Source organism: Brassica rapa, chromosome A01, assembly GCF_000309985.2.
Source record: "Brassica rapa cultivar Chiifu-401-42 chromosome A01, CAAS_Brap_v3.01, whole genome shotgun sequence".
Classification (NCBI taxonomy): Eukaryota; Viridiplantae; Streptophyta; class Magnoliopsida; order Brassicales; family Brassicaceae; genus Brassica; species Brassica rapa.
The window spans coordinates 10,984,539-11,004,559 of NC_024795.2; the positions used below are offsets into that span (position 1 = coordinate 10,984,539).

The 20,021-nt window shown below is 37.4% G+C and overlaps 1 protein-coding gene and 1 pseudogene across 6 annotated transcripts; one reads left to right on the plus strand and one right to left on the minus strand.

Moving 5' to 3' along the window:
* Nucleotides 1-810: 810 nt before the first annotated feature.
* Nucleotides 811-5,893, minus strand: LOC103869725 (annotated as a pseudogene).
* A 65-nt stretch (nucleotides 5,894-5,958) lies between these two features.
* Nucleotides 5,959-19,943, plus strand: LOC103869742 (calcineurin B-like protein 6). Of its 6 annotated transcripts, none has more exons than XM_033280805.1 (10): nucleotides 17,808-18,228; nucleotides 18,304-18,385; nucleotides 18,476-18,618; nucleotides 18,700-18,770; nucleotides 18,844-18,903; nucleotides 18,974-19,082; nucleotides 19,168-19,220; nucleotides 19,303-19,383; nucleotides 19,491-19,603; nucleotides 19,697-19,943. In XM_033280805.1, exons 3-10 carry the CDS (start codon nucleotides 18,492-18,494, stop codon nucleotides 19,764-19,766), a joined length of 684 nt encoding a protein of 227 aa, XP_033136696.1. In that variant the 5' UTR covers nucleotides 17,808-18,228; nucleotides 18,304-18,385; nucleotides 18,476-18,491; the 3' UTR covers nucleotides 19,767-19,943. The 6 variants fall into 6 exon arrangements, with proteins under 6 accessions (XP_033136706.1, XP_033136686.1, XP_033136696.1 ...); XM_033280801.1 differs by having other exon boundaries at nucleotides 17,808-18,225; nucleotides 18,464-18,618; XM_033280815.1 differs by lacking the exons at nucleotides 17,808-18,228; nucleotides 18,304-18,385 and adding an exon at nucleotides 5,959-11,470 and having other exon boundaries at nucleotides 18,464-18,618.
* Nucleotides 19,944-20,021: the final 78 nt, after the last annotated feature.

Sequence of the window (20,021 nt, forward strand, 5' to 3'; positions counted from 1 at the left end):
CCAATCAATATGTGCCAGCAAGATAAGGACTTCGATTTTTAATCCTTAATTAAGGATCATCCTTAACTCTCCTCTCTTCTTTTAATATTTCTTTAATCAAAAAGCATTAAGGATTTATGTTAAGGATTGCTTGGTTATTACCGTTGCACATGCTCTAATAACTTAAACTTCCCAACCGAAACCATCATGCAACCCATATAAAGTCGAGGCCCATATACATTCAAACAACTTTAATGAAACGCAACGTTTTTAATAAGGAGGACACGTGTCGCGATGAGAGGCATCAATTTGATGACGTGGCACCCTAAAAAGAGAATTAAGTTCTTCTTTATATAATATGATTATTATTTAACTTTTTTAGGAACTCAAAAGGAGTTTTAATCAAACGTCCAACCATTTCATCCCTACGGTGGATCCACTTCCTCCACCTCTCTAGATCAATCATGGCCGCATTCAAGACAATAACCGACTGATGTCCGACCACTCCTCAACTCTACATATATGGCTCTCAAATGGCTCTCAAATTCTCCACTCGAAATCCACAAATAACCAATGCAATGTCTTACCATCAGACTATCCTTCTCACTGGTCAGCAAATCATTCTGACTTTCGAGATCTTCCACCTCTTCTAACCGGCAAGCTTAGTGTACACATTTTAGGTGCTGAAATCCTCTCATCATTATTGCTTAAGGCATACAAGGAGCATGGATTTGGATAACGTCTGCATATTCATCTAGATGAAGTTTCCAAAATCTAGAAATTCAGGATACTGGCTGGATACATGAGCTATCAGTAAGAAGAAAGAAATCTTACAACATTGTGCGGTTCCCATTATACTTAGCAAGACATTTTTTTAAACTAAACTTAGAATACAATTATACAGAATCCAATGATCGAGATGATCGACACTGAACAAAACAAAAATAACAGGGAAGCTTATTACCCAAAATCTGAGCTTCTATACTTGTTATAACTCAATATAAGTTCTGGTAAATATCTGACAAGGATAAGTACAAGTTAAAGCAATCAAGGTAAGCTAATGACAATTGATTTAAATAGAAAAAAAAAGTCAGGCAAAAAAGAATTAGAGATGAAACCTTCTATTTCAGTGCTTCACTACCCAATAATATGGTGTAACGGTGTGTTTTTTGCGTGGCATATAAACAAACAGCTGATGATTGGAATCAGTACAGAAAAAGTGACAGTGGAAGAGGTAGAGCCACCAAAATAGACCTAATTCGAATGGTAAAAGCAGTTCAAGCGGGACAGATCAAGCAGATCATGCAGATAAAGCAGGACAAGTGTAGATCAAGCGGGACAAGTGCAGATCAAGCGGATCATGCAGGAGAAAACCAGATCAAACCGATCAAATAATTTATTATAACTTATGAATGACAAAATCAGTTCAAAACTCTATATCATATATTAAAACAATAAAAATGATACCTATATATCTAAACAAATATCTTAGATGTTATAGGATCGCCCGAAATACATGTAAATGTTTTATAAGATATTTATCCTTTTTTTATATTCTTATTTAAAAAAATTAAAAATTATATGACAAAATATGATAAGTAGAGAATGATAATTTTGTATTGTTAAAGTTATAAATAAAATAAAATTAAAATATTATATTCATAAAACTAGATAAATATATTTTTAAAGTTATGTGTTGTAACAAAGTTATTTATTGACCAAAAAAAAAGCAGATCAACACTACCAAATGTTGGCGGGTGAGATCTGCATGCAGATCTCCTGCTTTTTTCACAAAAAAGACAACAAATATTGAACTGCATGCAGATTTCCTGCTTGAACTGCTTTTGCAAACAAAAAAAGGTGAATGGTAAATGCACTGCGGAAAAACTGCACTTGTTCCGCTCCTTTAGAGTTACAAGCGAAGAACACGGATGAAAGAGATGAGTGGTTCAAATCGGAATCAATTACAAGCACATTAAAGATAAACGTTTGACACACTAGTACATCCACTACAAGTCTTGATGGGATACAATGTGGAGAAAAAGATGACGTGGGGCCTTAGATCAAAATAATGATGAAACGTTTATTTTTATTTAATGTTTTGTTTAGTGGAAGGGTGTAGTGGATGTGGTAGTAGTTAGTTAGTTTAATTAGTTTTGTATTTAAGCATGAGTTGGGAGAGGATGAAGAAGAACAGAAAACTGCTGTAATTTGTTTTTGACAAACTCTCTTAGCTTTGAGGAGGGGCCTTAATTGACATTAAAGTAATTTTGTATTCTAAGGTATCAATAGAGTGATTGAGTTCATTCCTAACACGCCCCCACTCACAAGCACCAAACGATTTTAAAATGTTGATGTAAACGTGTGACAATGCTCTTAAGTGCGTTATTGGAGATTTTTTTCTTTCAATGCATTTGTTTTGATGAAATTCAGATCCTTTTTAAATAAGATGATTCACGTATATATACGCAAGTGATATTAGGTTTACAAATTATTACAGAAGGAAAACAATCCCAACATACTTTGCTCATCTTTGTTTTGATAACCCTCTAACACTTTTTAGCTTCATAAAATAGAAACCTACTATAGAACAGTTTAAATTTCTGTGTTCAAAAAAGAAAAAATAGTATAAACTCCATGCTACAGTAAAATTAATTTCTAATGTACACAAATAAATTAAGTAGAAAATAGTAAAATATTTATTCGAAACATATACAATTAAATAACTAATACTAATTTAAAATTAATTTTGGAGCGAAATATAGCAATCATAAAAATGTAATTCATATACAATTTAAATTGAAATATTTAACAATTTAGAATACACAATCTGAAATTATCACAGAAAAAACTTAGATTATAACTAAAAATAGTCGAAAAATGTGCAAAAAAGGTTAAAACAGTTTTTCGTTAAATATGTAAGAAAATAGTTCAAAAAGTGAAATAGACGTGAATTTGAAAGAAAATATGAACATGAAAATTTATATATATTTTTTTATAAACGATTTTGTAATATTTTATAAAAATGCAAATAAATAATTGGGTGTTGGGTAATAGTAATCATCTCATCTCTTTTTTTTAACGAAATCATCTCGTCTCGAAACGAGATTAAGTTGCTTCTTATGCATGATGCATCACAAACTTGTTAACATCCCAATATTCCCACCAACACTTATTTGGAAGAAATAATTTGTTCAATCACGGGCGCAACACATAAAGTAGATAATTGATAAATGGAAATGCTATTTTGGTTTATATTTAAGAAAATGAAACAGTTTATTTTTATTTGCATAATGTTTATACATTTACAGATAGAAATGGCTACCAATTACAAAATCTACAAAATACGACCCTTCCTTCCTTATTGCTCTCTTACACAACAATGCACGTAAACATCTACATAACATTGTTTTCATTATTTGTATTGGAAAAAGAAAGATTTGAAGGAAAATAAAGATTTTAAAAGATTGAAAAGGAAGATGAGTCATATCACATGATGGAGCAGCTTTGTGGGTTGTCTTCGCTGAAGAAATTGCATCTAGTGAGATGACATGGTCGGTAACCAGGTGGTGGGCCACCTCCCCAGCTATCGTAGACTGGTCGGCCGTAGTACTCGTATGGTTGTGGCAGCAGCATTCCGTATCCATAGAACGCTGGTCCACCTCCAAAACCGTCGTAGTATGGCCAACAACACATTGCTACGGGCTGCCCTTGCGGCATCATAGGCACCGGCTGTGGTAGCGGTCCCGGCTGCCTTGGCACAGCCGGTGGTGGCTGTCCTTGCTGCTCGGCACAGCCGATGGTGTCGGTCCTGGCTGCTTCGGAACCGCCGGTGGTGTCGGTCCTGGCTGCTTCGGCCCTACCGGTGGTGGCGGTCCTGGCTGTTTCGGGGCTGGAGCATGTGATGGTGCCGTGGCCGGTGCAGAAGTTGTATGTTTTTCAGATTCTTTTGTCTGATTAGTTTTCTCTATTTCTTTAGATTTCTGAGAAGGTTGGGCTGGTGGTGGCTTGGGGGGCTCGATGATCTCAATGGTCTTGATAGAGCCGCCACCTTTAGAGCAAAGTTTGTCCATAATTCTCTCAGGGCTGCAGCAAACCACCTTAATGATGACTATGTTGGACTTTTCATCGAACCATTGGTCTCTGATTTCTCTTGTTCCCAATCACACAAAACCATCCACTCAAGTTAATTTCATTACCAATCGAATAATATCAAATAATATAATTCACCAGAATCTTAAAAAAAAAAGGAAGGAACTCAGTAATTCACGAGGGAATTTGTAAAGAACCTTCTTGACCTTCTTGTAACACTTGGCACAATCAAGATCCACCTTCAACTTCATCATAGTTACCTGTTTAATGGATATCGACATCACTAAAAGTCAGGTTCTGCCGTAAAGTGACAACATACACTTGGATTGGACGTTTCTAAAGATCTAATCACGGCAAAAGAAAGAGACAGAAGAACCGGTTTGATCTCTGACACACAAACGTTAAGAAAGAAACTTAGATTCTTCTTATAACTTTATTTAATACGATCGAATTTCTTTTTAATCCACACAAAACATATATATCCCATATATACAAAAACCTAACAATATAATAACAGAAAACAAGAAATGAGCAGAAAAATAAGTATCAAAAGCTCCCACAAGATGTAAACTCAAAGACCCACACAACTTTCTCTGTCTACCGAAAGAAGAACAAAACAAGAAGATAAAATGCAACGAAGAAAGACCTTTTTCTTGCCCTTCTCGGCCATGGCTTTAGAACGGAGAGCTTAGTTCTGACGGCGGCTTACAGTCTACTGGTGATTAGTGTAGCTTTTTATAACACACACTCAAACCTTACTCAACCAATGATATGCTGCACGCGTATGCAGTTAGCAATTAGCAATTTGGCATTCTTTATTTGATCAAAAACTTTATCATTTTTTGCTCGTAAAAGGAAAAAAACTCTTTTCACATCTCTAGCTTTCAGAGTTGCCATTAATATGGGTAGATATAAATAGAATATCAAGGTTTTTGGAAATATTTGTGATCCCTCTATTTCATCCGAATAATCAACTATCCTATCTGATTTGATTTATGGCTTCCCGAATATTTAGTATCCGGATCCAATTTTTTTAAACGGATTTCTTGTTCGATTCATACAAATAAAATTAAATTAAATAAAAATCCAGAAATAACATAGATACATATATTGTAAAACTTACAAAAATAAAAGTTGCTTAATTTTAAAACTCTAATAACTAAAATAATAAATTTAATAGATACATATATTGTAAAACTTACAAATATTTATATATATATATAATTGTTTTTAAATATATGTGTATATATATGCATATAACGAATCGAATATGATATCAGTTTCTAAAAATATTAGTATTTGTGATTTAATTTATTTCTTACAAAGATTGCATATTAGTATTTGTTTTACTTTGTAGAATTACGGGTATCGGGACGTTTTGGTTTGAATTGAAACGGATAACGAATTAGAACAAAATTTACGGACATTTTTGCCAGCCCTATTAATAAATCTTTCTTGTGTTCTATTTTGCCATTTAATATTTACTTATCATCTAATGTTGCTTTTTAGTTTAGTTAAATTAATTAACATGAAAAGCTAAAATAAAAGTATTAAGCCGGCGGCTATTTCAACCATTTGCTCCTTCAACGCAACTCCTTGTTTCTCTTATTTTATGTTCTTTGGAGATCTGTAATTGTTTCTCCAGCACCACTATCCACTAATCCAACTTCTACAATACATCACATGCTTTATAATCATCTGATAAACACTAAGAATACTGATAAAGCATTGAAAAGAATATTTTTAAACCCTAGATGATTCTGCTACATCAGTTGATATAACATCCATTTTTTACTCATCTGACATTAGTCACATTTTATTTTTAGTACTGGAGTCGGCCCGACGGACGGGAAATTCTTTATCTGTGTGTAGATATTGTAAACCTTCATTAGTGTTGCTATAACGAAAATATTTTTGTATCCCTCATTGTTCCGTGAAGTCTTAGCACGCAAATTATTGTTTGAATTCCTTGATATTTTTATTATCATTAATTGTACTATTTTTTAAATTACTTTAAATAATGCAAAGGTGAATATTAAATCATTGTTCTAGACAATTATTTTATAGTTGGGTAACATAATGAAAAAAATATATATTAGTTACTACTATTTAACAAGTAGATGACTGAATAATTAAATCTTATTATATTTACAATTTTATTAATGACATATGTTCTTTTATATTCTTGTAAATTAGCTTCGTATACACTTACATTATTTAATTTTGTTAAATTTTTTATTTCTAATTTATTTTATATAACCAATTGTTAAAAATAATATTAAAATTATTCGACATACATATAGATGATGATGATTAAATAGTACACTATTTATATATGTGTAAGAAATAAAGAATTTATCTCAAAATATTAAATAATACAATATTGTGTAATATTCTATTATCTCAGGTCGTAAGAGTCCAAGGCTCCTTACACTGTTTGGGAGTTATAAATTATGTTGGGTAAATTTTTATTTGATATTAAAATGACAAATGATCTTATTTATCCTTTTATATATAGATACTTTTTTGATAAAAAAAATCTTTTATATTTCTTATTTATTTATCAAACTTAGATAAACACATAGAAACTTTATAATCTACTTGATAAGTTTCCACTTATCAACTCTGTAACCTGTAACCAGAAAATAGAGAAAGAAGAGAATATAAAAGAAGATAGGAAGAAGAGAGGAAAGAGAGAAGATATATGTTTTGATTATAGACTGTTTGATACCGTCAAAGATAAACGACAACGCCTCAACAAAGTAATCCCACGTCACTTAGGTAAATATAATATGTAGTCACTCTCTTGACTCAGAGAGCACATACTTTTCCTGTTTCCATACTTCGACTCTAGCCACTTTGGAAATCCTTCAGCTGTCTTGCCTTACGCCATATGCTTCTCATCCTCCTATTAACCATTGCCAAAGATACCTTGAGTTTATCACTATTCAAAACATAAACATAAATTTAGGACCTGGTTTTTTAGCATCTCTGGTTTGTTTATGAAGAACACACACTCTCATTTCTTAGTGTGAATCCACACATGTTAAAGTTACAAAGTGATCTTTACCAAATATTTCAAACATGAAAACTATTCAAATCTTTTAGAACATTCAGAGTTAAACTCATCCAAGAATGAAGCTTAATTTAAAGATTGGTTACACTAAACACTTTTTCACAAGCTACACAACTCCAAAAACAGGGGCGTGCCTTGGCACAACAAGTTGAAACAAAGGCCTAGGGCCCCCAATTTTTTAAGGTCTCTATTTCTAAAACTTTTATAATAAGTTTTCATAGTTAACTTTTGTATTTCAGTGTTATTTATAATAAAAAGAAAATAATAACATCAATTGAACTAAAACTCAGTTTACTATTATTATGTCAATGAAAAAACAAAAAAAAAATATTAGTAAAAATAATAAAAATAAAATAGATCTATAGTTAAATAGGCCTCCAAATCTTTTTTTGTCTATGGATCCCACACGGACAGGGACGCCCCTGTCCATAAAGAAGCATGTTTGGCGGAATAAAAATATATTCGCGGCAGAAAATATGTAACAAATAAGATGGAACTTCACACTCCTCTTTCTGGTGTGTCTGAGAAGAGTTAGACAACAAACCAGCCCCGTCGATCTGAACTTTACAGGAAAAGGACTCTGCACCACCAAGTAATTGGCCAGTACCACAATTCGATCTTAAAGAAAACAAAACAGTTATAAGAAAAAAATCTCAAATCACTACAGATAGACTGGGAAGACAAAGAAGGGAAGCACAAACCATCTGTATCGAGGAGCTATAGTGTGAACATTGAACCAGCCTTGAGACGGTCCCTAAAAGCGGCGAGACAGTGAACATTTACGGTGGCTGACATGCATGAGAGTCGACTGAAAATTATGAAAAGAGAGCGACCAGAAACACTATCATGTTTTTTTTATAGATTAAAGAAACACTTTTGAAAAAAAAAATTAAAGAAGAAACACTATACTGCGCATTTCGTCCCAGAAACAAACTAAAATGTCATCCGGACAAAGCATTTTTCTTCACATATTTTCCCTTAACCAAACCAATGATTTAACGATGTAGTCCTCGGGTTTACTCCCCTATAGATCCACTTTGGAACGATCTCCTCTTCTTTCAACAAAATAATCATCAACACTGATTCCTCCTAGATTCATAGTGTTTTATTATGTACTGATAGTCCATCAGTGTTTCTTCTCTTGCAGACCATTGTACTTCCAGATCAAGAAACTCAGACAAAACGATTCCTTCTACTACGTGTGCCTTAGCTCCTCTGCTTGATCCATTTGTTTCCTTTTAGTGTCTCTACCATCTCCTGCAGATAAAATCGTTTCATAAAGTCTCCTTCTTTACATTAGCACAATGCAATAAACAGAATGAAAAGTATTTATCAGCAAAAAAAAATTGTATGTTTGATGTTCTTACCTATCCATCTAAATCAAGAGAGCTGAGAAACCTTTTGTAGGCTGAAGTGAAGATAAGCTTGATTGGATCAGGAGCACTGAGAAGCCGTTTGTAGACGGAAGTGGAGAAAACTGTTTCCGTTGCTGCTTGCCACAGAAAACGCAGATCAGGTCTCGATCCCTCACAGAAGCTTTCCGGCTACGGAGGTAAGGAACATAAGCGTAACTAAGTTGATTGAATGCACCCTAAACCATTACGCCTTGATTGACCAGAGGTGGTGGAGTGAATATCGAACGTCACGGCAACGTCTCCGTCTTCACGCAATAATGGAAGGTGAGAGACGGTGGAAAATACAAAAACACATAATACAAAGAGATAGATCTCGACTCCCAAAATCTCAGCAGCCCCCTCGAAGGTGGTGATACAATGACGGATTTCAATTCGGTGAGCATGAGAAGAAGTTTGCCATTCTAATCTCTGAAAGTTTGGGAATGATTGAGAGGATAGAATTGATGATTTCACATAAAAACTCTCATATTTATAGTTGTAGATTCATAGAAGTATTGTATGTTAAATCGTGTGAGGAATGGCGTTAATGAGTGTTAATGACGATGATTAAATGCAGTCTGAGATCTGTAACAGTGTTGGATTTCGATAGCCAGTCAGAAGAACTTGAAGCGATTAGACAGAGACAGTTGGCTCCCAGCAGATATTGATCAGAAAAAATCGGTGTTCGGAATATAGTAGGATCTTCATAGTCGGTTGGCTAAACTGGAGCTGTCCACCAGTGGCTAATAACAACAAAGGTCTTTGAACCCAATATGAAGATGAAGCTAATAGTTGCAGGTTTTGGTAATAATATTAGAAGCCCAGTTGTTTAAAGTCCACGATCAAAGTCCATCTCGAACTGGATTAAATGAAATGCATGACACGTGTCAGCACGACGTAACTCGACTTATCTATGTGGCGGATGAGGTGTCTTAACCAGGGGTGAATAAACCTTTCTTTATAATAATAGATAGATAGATAGATAGATAGATAGATAGATAGATAAATAGATTTTTATAATTGATATGAGATAATCTGTTTTAACTCATCGCATATTCATTTCAAGTTTTGCATTTTTATAATCGATATGAGATAGTCACATTGGGTTAGTTAATTTCATTAATCACCCTATAATTTTAATTTGGTTACCAGTTACCTCCACATCCCACATTTGGTCACACTCAATTCAGTGGTAGACATATATATCATAGTAATACTCGAAATTCTCATATGCAGATTTTTTAAGGGGATTTTAACCTAGTTTTTTTAAACAGAGAAGTTGATGTGGTTTACATTTATGTTCCACCAATTGAGTTTCTTTTCGGCAAAGAGGTCCCTTGCCTTAGCTTGATATGCATAAATAGGCCGTTAATAACAAGGAGATCAATGTAATACTATTTCATTTTACTGAGATTCTTTTGGCTATATCAAATTTCAAAGTTATTCAGGAAAATACTACCGTCCGAAAAGTTTCTTTCGTCAAACCTCTCACACGATGGATATTTCAGAATTAAAATATGTCAAAGACCCTTGGTCTTAAGCACTCCTGTGCAAAAACTATTGAGCCAACTGCTTCAATACCGAAGGTGTTCATGATGAGGTAAATGCCTCCCAGATTATTTTGTTGTTGAATATGTGAGAAGAGCTTGCTGGTGTACATAATACGTGTATTTATTTGTATAGAGAGTGGAAATGGGATTATGATGATGAAAATCAAAAGATGAAATTTGTTTCAAGAGTTGTTTACCATCTAAGACACATTTTGACTTCTTTTAACATATAGAGACACATTGGGCTGTTGAGACACTTTATTTGAACAACTGTCCTTTTTCTGACCTTTATGTCCTCAAGCCCAATTAACTGTGTTTTGTATGGTTAGGTTAAAGTAACTCAGCTGAATTGTGGACACTAAAAAGGTTTGGTAGTGTGTCTTAATTTGAACCACAAGATTGAATTTGCCTAAAAAAATCTAACGGGTGTGTAACAATTTTATATTTGAGATTTGCATGCCTTTAGATTTCATTAGAATCAACAAGATCCAACGGTGGATAATAAGATTGTATTACATAATTATTTTTTATTATAATACATTCACCCTTTATGTCTTATTTTGACTGTATTTCAAAATTTAAAATACATAAATAAATATATTTGGTATAGTTTGTTATAATTTTTTTCCCTTTATACTTTGACATCCATTTTGATAATTTTAATAATTAATAAATATTTTTGTGGATAAACAATATTTGGACATGAGTTCTAATTATGTGGACATGTGAGTTATGGATAGACAATTTGTGGACGGATGACTTATGAATCTGGTTTTTCATTTACCATAACAACAAAATATAGACATGAAGTTGTTCTTAGTCTAGGTGTGTGGACATGGGAGGTGTGAATAGGAGAGTTGGATAAAGACAAGTTGTGTACATGGGATGTGTGTACCTGATGCTTTTGACAAAGGCGTGGACGAGCGGACTGTGGACAGAGTAACAACCAGAGCCTATCTTGATCCAAAACCAACATACATATCTTTTGGGGAAGGAGGAAGCCCCTCAGACCCTCCCATCCCAGAAGCTCTCCTCTTAGCCTGAAACCCACTCTTTGTCACTCTCTTAATTAACCTCTCCACCGCCGCATCCGCAATCGCCCCAACCTCAGTTCTAAGCTCTCCTCCGCATCTTTCATCATTGCTTCCAGTTCTTCACATCCTCAACCGCTTCCGCAATCACCGCTTCCAACATGCTCGTCGTCTTCGTCTCTTCTTGTCCTCCAACTTTTTCATCCCTCTCCCAACACACTTGCCATTGAAATTGCAGCGTCGTTAACTGAGATCCTTATCGTGTCGTTTCTAGATTCATCTCACAATCTCGCTTCTAGATCTGACAAAGGTTTTGCTGGATTTGAAGGAAGCATCGAGAATCTAGGGGTGAGCAAAAATGAAGACGATTGAACTTTGTGTGGGATTAGATTTACATTAGTCAAAGGTTTTTACACGTGTTAGGGAGTGTGCACGTCTCGATTGGTCTTGTTTATACAACGAAGAAAGTTGAAAAAGTTTAGTTTGGTTAAGGTGAAAGGTTTTTGTGTCTTTATCCATGTAAAATGTGTGTACAAAGTTAATTGTGTTTCCAAAAGTAATTGATAAGTCATAAAGTGTCTTAGGTGGTAAATTTCTTCCAAAAGTAATTGATAAGTCATAAAGTTTCTTAGGTGGTAAATTTCTCTTGTTTTAAACTACTCCCCTAATAATAATGTCACATTTCATCAATCAAAAAGCTCACTTCGGCATAAATGGGCCTATTTTAGGCCCGTGTCTTACTATGAAGAAAATGGGCATGTATCTTTCTTGTGACATGGGTGAATGACCTATGATGGAGATTTGAGTTGGTGATCATCGATTGTGGCTGGCAAATGGAGAAGCTTGATGATGATGAAACTGGATTACAGTAGAGAGGCTGCTGCTGCGGATAGTTGATTGGAAATATCTATGGCCAAGGGTGCTTCCTTCTGTAAACAAGAACAAGACAACCAGATCTAAACGTGAGAGAGTTTGAAGCTTTTCATTTTATTTTTCTTGCTTGGAAATCTATTACAATGTAATGACTTAATTTATACTAAAGTGTGAAAGCCCTAGTTTGTTCCCTTAGCTGTCACATTGGTCTTCTCTTCATTGGATCCCCAACAGCTGGAATCGATTCTGCAATGCTATAGGCTGCTTCAATCCGTACGACGCAGGACCACACCGTTTGTCCTTTTCCATGCTTTGATGTTGTCTGAAAGTAGCCGTTGGTTGATTCACTGTTTGAGTGGGCTTGCGTGTTGTTTCTTGTGAGCCCATCTTGGTGAAACTCGTTTCTGCTTTCAGATTGTCAAAGCCCACTTCCTCTTCTCTTGTTTCTTCTTGTCGCTCTGTTTCAGAAACAGAACATAATGTTTCTGAAACTGCTTTCTCTTTCTTTCTCCAGACCTTGTCCTTCTTCTCTTTGCTGTCTACATGCCCCCTCAAACTTTGTGTGGGAGACACGACCACACCAAGTTTGAACCTGAGTTCTTGATAGGTCTTCACCGGTAAGGATTTTGTAAAGATATCAGCTAGTTGATGAATTCCGGGAATGTGATGAACTATCAGCTTCCCTGCAGCAACCTTTTCTCTTACAAAATGAAAGTCTACTTCAAAGTGTTTGGACTTCTTGTGCATAGCTGGCGTGGCTGACAAGTAGACAGCGGATAGATTGTCACAAAATAGTTCAGGGGGAGAGACTTGTGGAATTCCAATTTCGTCCATGATGTTTGTGAGCCAAACGATCTCAGCTGCTGTGTCAGATAAGGTTCGGTACTCAGCTTCGGTGGAGCTTCTTGACACTGACTGTTGCTTCTGTGCAGACCAGGATATCAAGTTTGAACCGAGAAATGTGCAGAATCCTCCAGTGGATCTTCTAGTATCAGGACATCCTCCCCAATCACTGTCACTATAGGCTTTAACAGCAGATTCAGATGTAGAGTCAAAGGAGATTCCAAGGTTGGTAGTGCCTCTGAGATATCTGAGCACTCTCTTGAGCAAGTGAAAATCATTTTCTGTTGGAGCATGCATCTTTTGGCAGATTTAGTTGACAGCAAATTGAAGATCTGGTCTTGTTAAGGTCAAGTACTGAAGCTTTCCAGCAAGGCTTCTAAAGTAAGTTGGTTGTGGAAACAGAGGCGTCTCATCCGGTTCTCTGTGTAGTTGAACTGGCAGAGGTGTGGAGACAGGAGTACATTCAGACATACCAGATATGTGGAGCAGGTCCTCAGCGTATTTCTCTTGATTCAAGAAGAGACCCTGGGAGTGGAAATGCGCTTGTAGTCCAAGAAAGTAGTGGAATTGTCCTAAATCTTTCATCTTGAATTCTTTGTTCAGAGCTTCAAGGAGTGTACTGATGAGCTTGTTGTTACTTCCAGTGAGAGCAATATCGTCCACATAAAGAAGGAGGAGCATTATGTCTCCATTTCGACGGTAAATAAACAGAGAAGGATCTCTTAGACTGCAGATAAACCCAAAGTTCAACAAGAAATCCCTGAACCTGTTGAACCAGGCTCTTGGAGCTTGTTTCAGTCCATAGATGGCTTTGTTTAGTTTGCACACATAGCCAGGTTTCTCTTTGTTGATGAAGCCAGGAGGTTGGTGCATATACACAGTTTCTGTAAGATCACCGTAGAGGAAGGCGTGCTTGACATCCAGTTGTTTAATGTCTCACTTGTGCACGGTTGCTAGATGTAGAATAGCTCTGATTGTTGGTGATTTAACCACAGGACTGTAGGTGTCTAGATAGTCAATTCCCTCTTCTTGATCATAACCTTTTACCACAAGCCGAGATCGTAGACATTTCACTGAGCCATCAGCGTTGAGCTTGACCCTGAATATCCATCTGCATCCGAGTATATGCATATCGGGTTGATATGGCACCAAGGTGAAGGTATCTGTCTCATCAAAAGAAACCATTTCTTCAGTCATTGCTCCGTTCCATCCAGGGTGTTTGAGAGCTTCAGTAACAGTTCTGGGAGTAGTTGGAGAGGAGGTGACCGTGAACAGAACATATCGAGGGTTCGGTTTTGTGATTCCCACTTTTGATCTGGTTATCATAGGATGTTGTGACTGAGAGACTGAAGTTTCAGGAACTGTCGCTTGTGTTGTGGGAAGATTCATCTGATTAGAGCCAGACTGATTGCTTGCTTCAGGAGATTGTTGAGAAGTAACCCCATTTCTTTCATCCATAGCTTGCGTAGTCAGACGAGTTGGAGGTAGAGTGCCAAACTGGACTGATGTTCTGTTTTCAAGGCTTGTCTCTGTGATCTCTGGAACCGTGAAGACTGGTGAGGCACTTGAGCTAGGTATGTTCGGGATAGGCATGACACTGAAGTAAGATTCTGCTGTAGTCTGAGGAGGCGTAGTAGACCTCTGAAAACTGTCTGAGGCTGACCTTTCAGGAGCTGTTTTGGGTGACATGAAGCTTTGTTGCCAAGCAGACATCAGAGGAGTAGTATCCTGTTGTTGTAAGTGAATGTAAGTGGACGCAAAGGGGAATTTTAGTTCATCAAACAGAACATGTCTGTTGATGTAAACCTTTCCTGTTGGAGGATGTAAACATCTATACCCTTTGTACTTTTCATTGTATCCCATGAAAACACATTGTAGAGATTTGGGATCAAGCTTATTCGAGGCATAAGGACGCAGTGAAGGATAACAAGCACTGCCAAAAATTCTGAGTGCTGAATACTCAGGTCTTTTATCGAACAAGGTCTCATAAGGACTTTTGTTGTTAGCTAGTGTTGAGGAAGGTAACAGATTGCCAAGGAAGCAAGAAGTGAAGAATGCTTCCACCCAAAAACGTTGAGGAACCTTTCCTTCAAATAACATGGACTGTCCAAGCTCAGTGATGTGTCTGTGTTTTCTTTCCGCAATACCATTTTGTTGAGGCGTGTGGGGACAAGAGATGAGCTGCTTGATTCCGTGAGAAGAGAGATGAGCTGTGAAGCTGTTGCTGACAAATTCACCACCTCCATCACACTGAAACATTAGAATCTTCTTATCTAGCTGTTTCTCAACTAAGGTTTGCCAGATTTTGAAGATTTGAAGAAAATCAGACTTCTGTCTCATAGGATAAAACCAAGTGTATCTTGAGAAATTGTCAATGAAGATGACATAATATTTGAAACCTTGGACAGAGGTGACAGGAGAGGGACCCCAGAGATCACAATGAACTCTCTCTAGAGGTCTACTAGACTCAAACAAAGAACTGGAAAAAGATAGTTTAGAGCTTTTCCCAAGTTGACAAGAGTCACAGATCTTGGACATGCTTTTATTGACATTAATAGCTTGAAGACGAGACAAAGTTTGAAGGACCTCAGCACTTGGATGACCCAGTCTTCTATGCCACACTTCAGCGCTAGCTGCCACTTGCCTCGCTGAGTAGAACGCTGTGAAGGCTGAGTTGTCTAGAACATAGAGATCTTTAAGTCTGCTTCCTTGTGTCAGGATTTGCTTGGTGAGCTTGTCCTTAACATACACACCATCACAATCAAAGGTGAACTCACAGGGAAAATCAACTGTAAGCTTGGACACTGATAATAAAGACTTGGCTATGCTGGGACATACTAAGACATCTTTAAGAGTGATAATACCTGAAGAGGTTTGCAATGGAACCGATCCAACATGTGTGATGGGAAGGAAGTTCCCATCAGCCACCATCACCGAGTCATTACCATGATAAGGTTGAGTAGTCTGAAGATTTTGGTGAGAGTTAGTGACATGCGCTGAAGCGGCTGTGTCTGGATACCATTCAGTCCCATTGTAGTTCTGTTGACTGGCTTCAGAGGGATCATTAGAGACATGTAGAGCTGCCATTGCTGAGGGTTGATCAGTGCTCTGATATGAAATGTCAAAACGTCTGTAGCACTTCAACGCATTGTGTCCAAAACGACCACATATCTGACAGGTAGGTCGACTTGAGGCATCACCCTGAAGGTTGTTTCCCGGAGCCGAGCTTTGCTGGTAGAATCCACGGCCCCTTGTAGAGTAACCTCTGCCTCTGCTGGAGTTATACCTTCCGTTATTGCCCCCTCGACCTCTGTACTGAGTGAAGTGAGGAAGCTGTTGAGAGTAGTTTGTGTTTTGCGGATAGGTTTGATCAGGAGCCGAGACATGAAACGCCAGATGAGGGGATACGGAGGTCTGAGAACCTTCATAAGACTTGATTCTGTCTTCATAGCCAGTAAGACGAGGCACGACATCTTCAAACGTAGGAGCCAGAGGAGAATCCATAGCTCCTTCCACACTGGTCTTTATGGGTTCATATTCTTGACCAAGTCCTTGAAGAGCCGCAAAAATTTCATCTTTTCCGTAACAGGGCTTCCCACAGAGTTCAGTTGATCGCATAGCCCTTTGATTTCTTTGAGATAGTCAGTCATGGTTTTGTTGGCTTTGGAGACAGTTTGGAGACGTCTTTGAAGTTCGAACAGACGAGCAGAGGAGACTCTGTTAAAGTGGTTGCCGAGAGAGACCCAAACTTCCAGAGCTGTTTGAGCACCAAGAACTACACTGAGAATGTCTTCAGAGAGAGAACCAACTAACCATGCCTGAACTATTTGATCAGATCTAACCCATTGTTGGTAGTCAGGGTTTGGAACATCGCGATATCCTCCAGCTATGTTTGGAACATGGATTACGGACTCTGGCTGAGGTGAGGCTCCATTAACGAACCCCAGAAGATCAACACCAGAGAGAAAAGACTCAAACTGCCGCTTCCAATGTATGTAGTTTCTTTCAGTGAGTTTGATAGTAACACAGTTTGAGATGTTGAGTTTTGGTTGAGAGTATAGATCTAAAGTGTTTTCCATGGCTCAGGATGTGCTCACTGAGCTCTGATACCATGTAAACAAGAACAAGACAACCAGATCTAAACGTGAGAGAGTTTGAAGCTTTTCATTTTATTTTTCTTGCTTGGAAATCTATTACAATGTAATGACTTAATTTATACTAAAGTGTGAAAGCCCTAGTTTGTTCCCTTAGCTGTCACATTGGTCTTCTCTTCATTGGATCCCCAACAGCTGGAATCGATTCTGCAATGCTATAGGCTGCTTCAATCCGTACGACGCAGGACCACACCGTTTGTCCTTTTCCATGCTTTGATGTTGTCTGAAAGTAGCCGTTGGTTGATTCACTGTTTGAGTGGGCTTGCGTGTTGTTTCTTGTGAGCCCATCTTGGTGAAACTCGTTTCTGCTTTCAGATTGTCAAAGCCCACTTCCTCTTCTCTTGTTTCTTCTTGTCGCTCTGTTTCAGAAACAGAACATAATGTTTCTGAAACTGCTTTCTCTTTCTTTCTCCAGACCTTGTCCTTCTTCTCTTTGCTGTCTACATTGGTCTTCTCTTCATTGGATCCCCAACAGCTGGAATCGATTCTGCAATGCTATAGGCTGCTTCAATCCGTACGACGCAGGACCACACCGTTTGTCCTTTTCCATGCTTTGATGTTGTCTGAAAGTAGCCGTTGGTTGATTCACTGTTTGAGTGGGCTTGCGTGTTGTTTCTTGTGAGCCCATCTTGGTGAAACTCGTTTCTGCTTTCAGATTGTCAAAGCCCACTTCCTCTTCTCTTGTTTCTTCTTGTCGCTCTGTTTCAGAAACAGAACATAATGTTTCTGAAACTGCTTTCTCTTTCTTTCTCCAGACCTTGTCCTTCTTCTCTTTGCTGTCTACACCTTCCTGATCGAGTTTTTTTGCTCTGTATATGCTATGCAATTTCGTCATCGCAGTCTCTGTCTGATGTAGGAGACGGAAGAAGAATGGCTCTAACGATAAGTGAAGCAGTGCCGATGAGAGCAAGCTCTTCTTGAGGATCGGCTTTGGAGAGTGGTAAAGAGATTACCCTCAAAATGTCAATACACTTGGACTCCCAGAATCAGTTGAAATGCCCTGAGAGTTGTTGCTGGCTGAGATACACGAACTGAGACCTGTGTCAATGGAGGAAAGATTCTTAGGTATCTTATATCGGTCTTGATGAATGCATTATTATACTACCTCCTCTCTCTGAAAATGTCAAACTTAAAAGTTGTCACCAACCAACCAAGAGACAGACGACTTATATACACGCCAACGAGCTTGTTGATCCCTTCTCAGCTCTCAGCAGCCAACTACAGCTCTAGATCGTGGTGAAATTGTATTAACTTTTTTTTTGTTGGAACAAGTCTTGATACCTGAAGCTTTCTTTTTCACACGCAATCTAGACACAACTCCATAAAGAGTAAAACTTTCCTTCTCTCTCGAAAGTCAAAGCCATTCATTTGATGCGTTGATCGGCAAACTTGTGTTCGATTCTTGAATTCTCTTCTCAATGCCTGTTGATATTCAAAAGGAATTAACCATTTTCTGATGTGTTTGTGGTAGGCATGGAAACAGTGAGTTGGAAGGAGAGATGATGATGCAGTGTTTAGATGCATTAAAGCACTTCTCCATTTTTATCTTGACTTGTTGTGATTCTGATCTTCATCACCACTCCAGGGGTCTTCCCAACCCTAAGGATCTTGCTAAAGGCACTGTCTGTATGTATTCTTCTCCTCCACCTTTTTTTTTTCCTTTTTTAACTTCACAACTTAAGTCATATTCATATATACAAATTGCAGTTACTGTGAATGAGATTGAAGCTCTTTACGAAATGTTCAAGAGCATCAGCAAAGCCGGCCTTATCGACAAGGTATGCCATAAACTACCATCCTCACTTTCTTCGTCCTATACACTCTCAATTAGGATCCTTTCAAATTATGCAGGAACAGTTTCAGTTGGTACTCTTTAAATCCAACAGAAAGAAGAGCCTTTTTGCTGATAGGGTAAACAAAAACTTCTTAACTCCCCACATCTAGGTTCCCTTGCTGTGAACTCATATTCAAGACTTTGCAGGTGTTTGACTTGTTTGATACCAAGCATACTGGAATCCTTGATTTTGAAACCTTTGCACGTGCTATTTCGGTTTTCCACCCCAAGGCTCGAATGGAGGATAAGCTTGAGTGTAAGTAGTAGAAGGGATCTACCATTTTCCTTGATATTCAACCTTGTCACAGCTCTTTGATATTGATCTCTTTGTGCCTCTGCAGTTGCTTTCAAGCTGTATGATCTGAAGCACCAAGGGTTTATAGAGAGACAAGAGGTATATATGTATATACAGTTGGTATTATTCTTAGGTAAGTGTTTGTGTGTTTCGTTTCTCTGATCCTCTATTTGATGTGAAGTTGAGGCAGATGATGGTGGCGACTCTAGCTGAATCTGGCATGAATCTTTCTGATGGCGTAATAGAGATCATCATAGACAAGGTGTGCTTTGATTAAATTGATATCCAATGACCATTGAATAGGCTTTTCTCATCGTTATTCTTTGACATGAGGTATTTAAAAAAAAAAACTGATTGGTGTGTGTGTAGACATTTGAAGAAGCTGATAGTAAAATGGACGGGAAGATTGATAAGGAAGAGTGGCAGAGTCTTGTTCTTCGTCACCCCTCTTTGTTGCAGAACATGACCCTTCAGCATCTCAAGTAAGTGATGCCTCTCTTTCTATACCTTCATCTCTTTTGTTATCTTCTTCGGTGGGGGCTTACGCAGTTCTTCCATGTTTGTGTATTGTGCAGAGACATAACAAAGACGTTTCCGAACTTTGTGTTTTACACTATAGTGACTGACAACCCATCATCTGGATGATCATGAGGATGTGATTTTGTTTTTTTTATTGGTGCAAGTTGATTCATTTTTTTTTTTGTGGCAAAAGAGATGGTACAATATTGTATGTTGAAAACTTGTTTCTTACTTAACTTCGGCTCTAATTCTAATTGTATCTGAAAACTGGCCTTTCTGATTTATTTTAAAGCAATTTTCAAATTGACAAACCTTGGAACCAAAATTAAATAGAAATTAGAACTTAACCGGTTGCCAAAATTAATTAGAAATTAGTTGGTT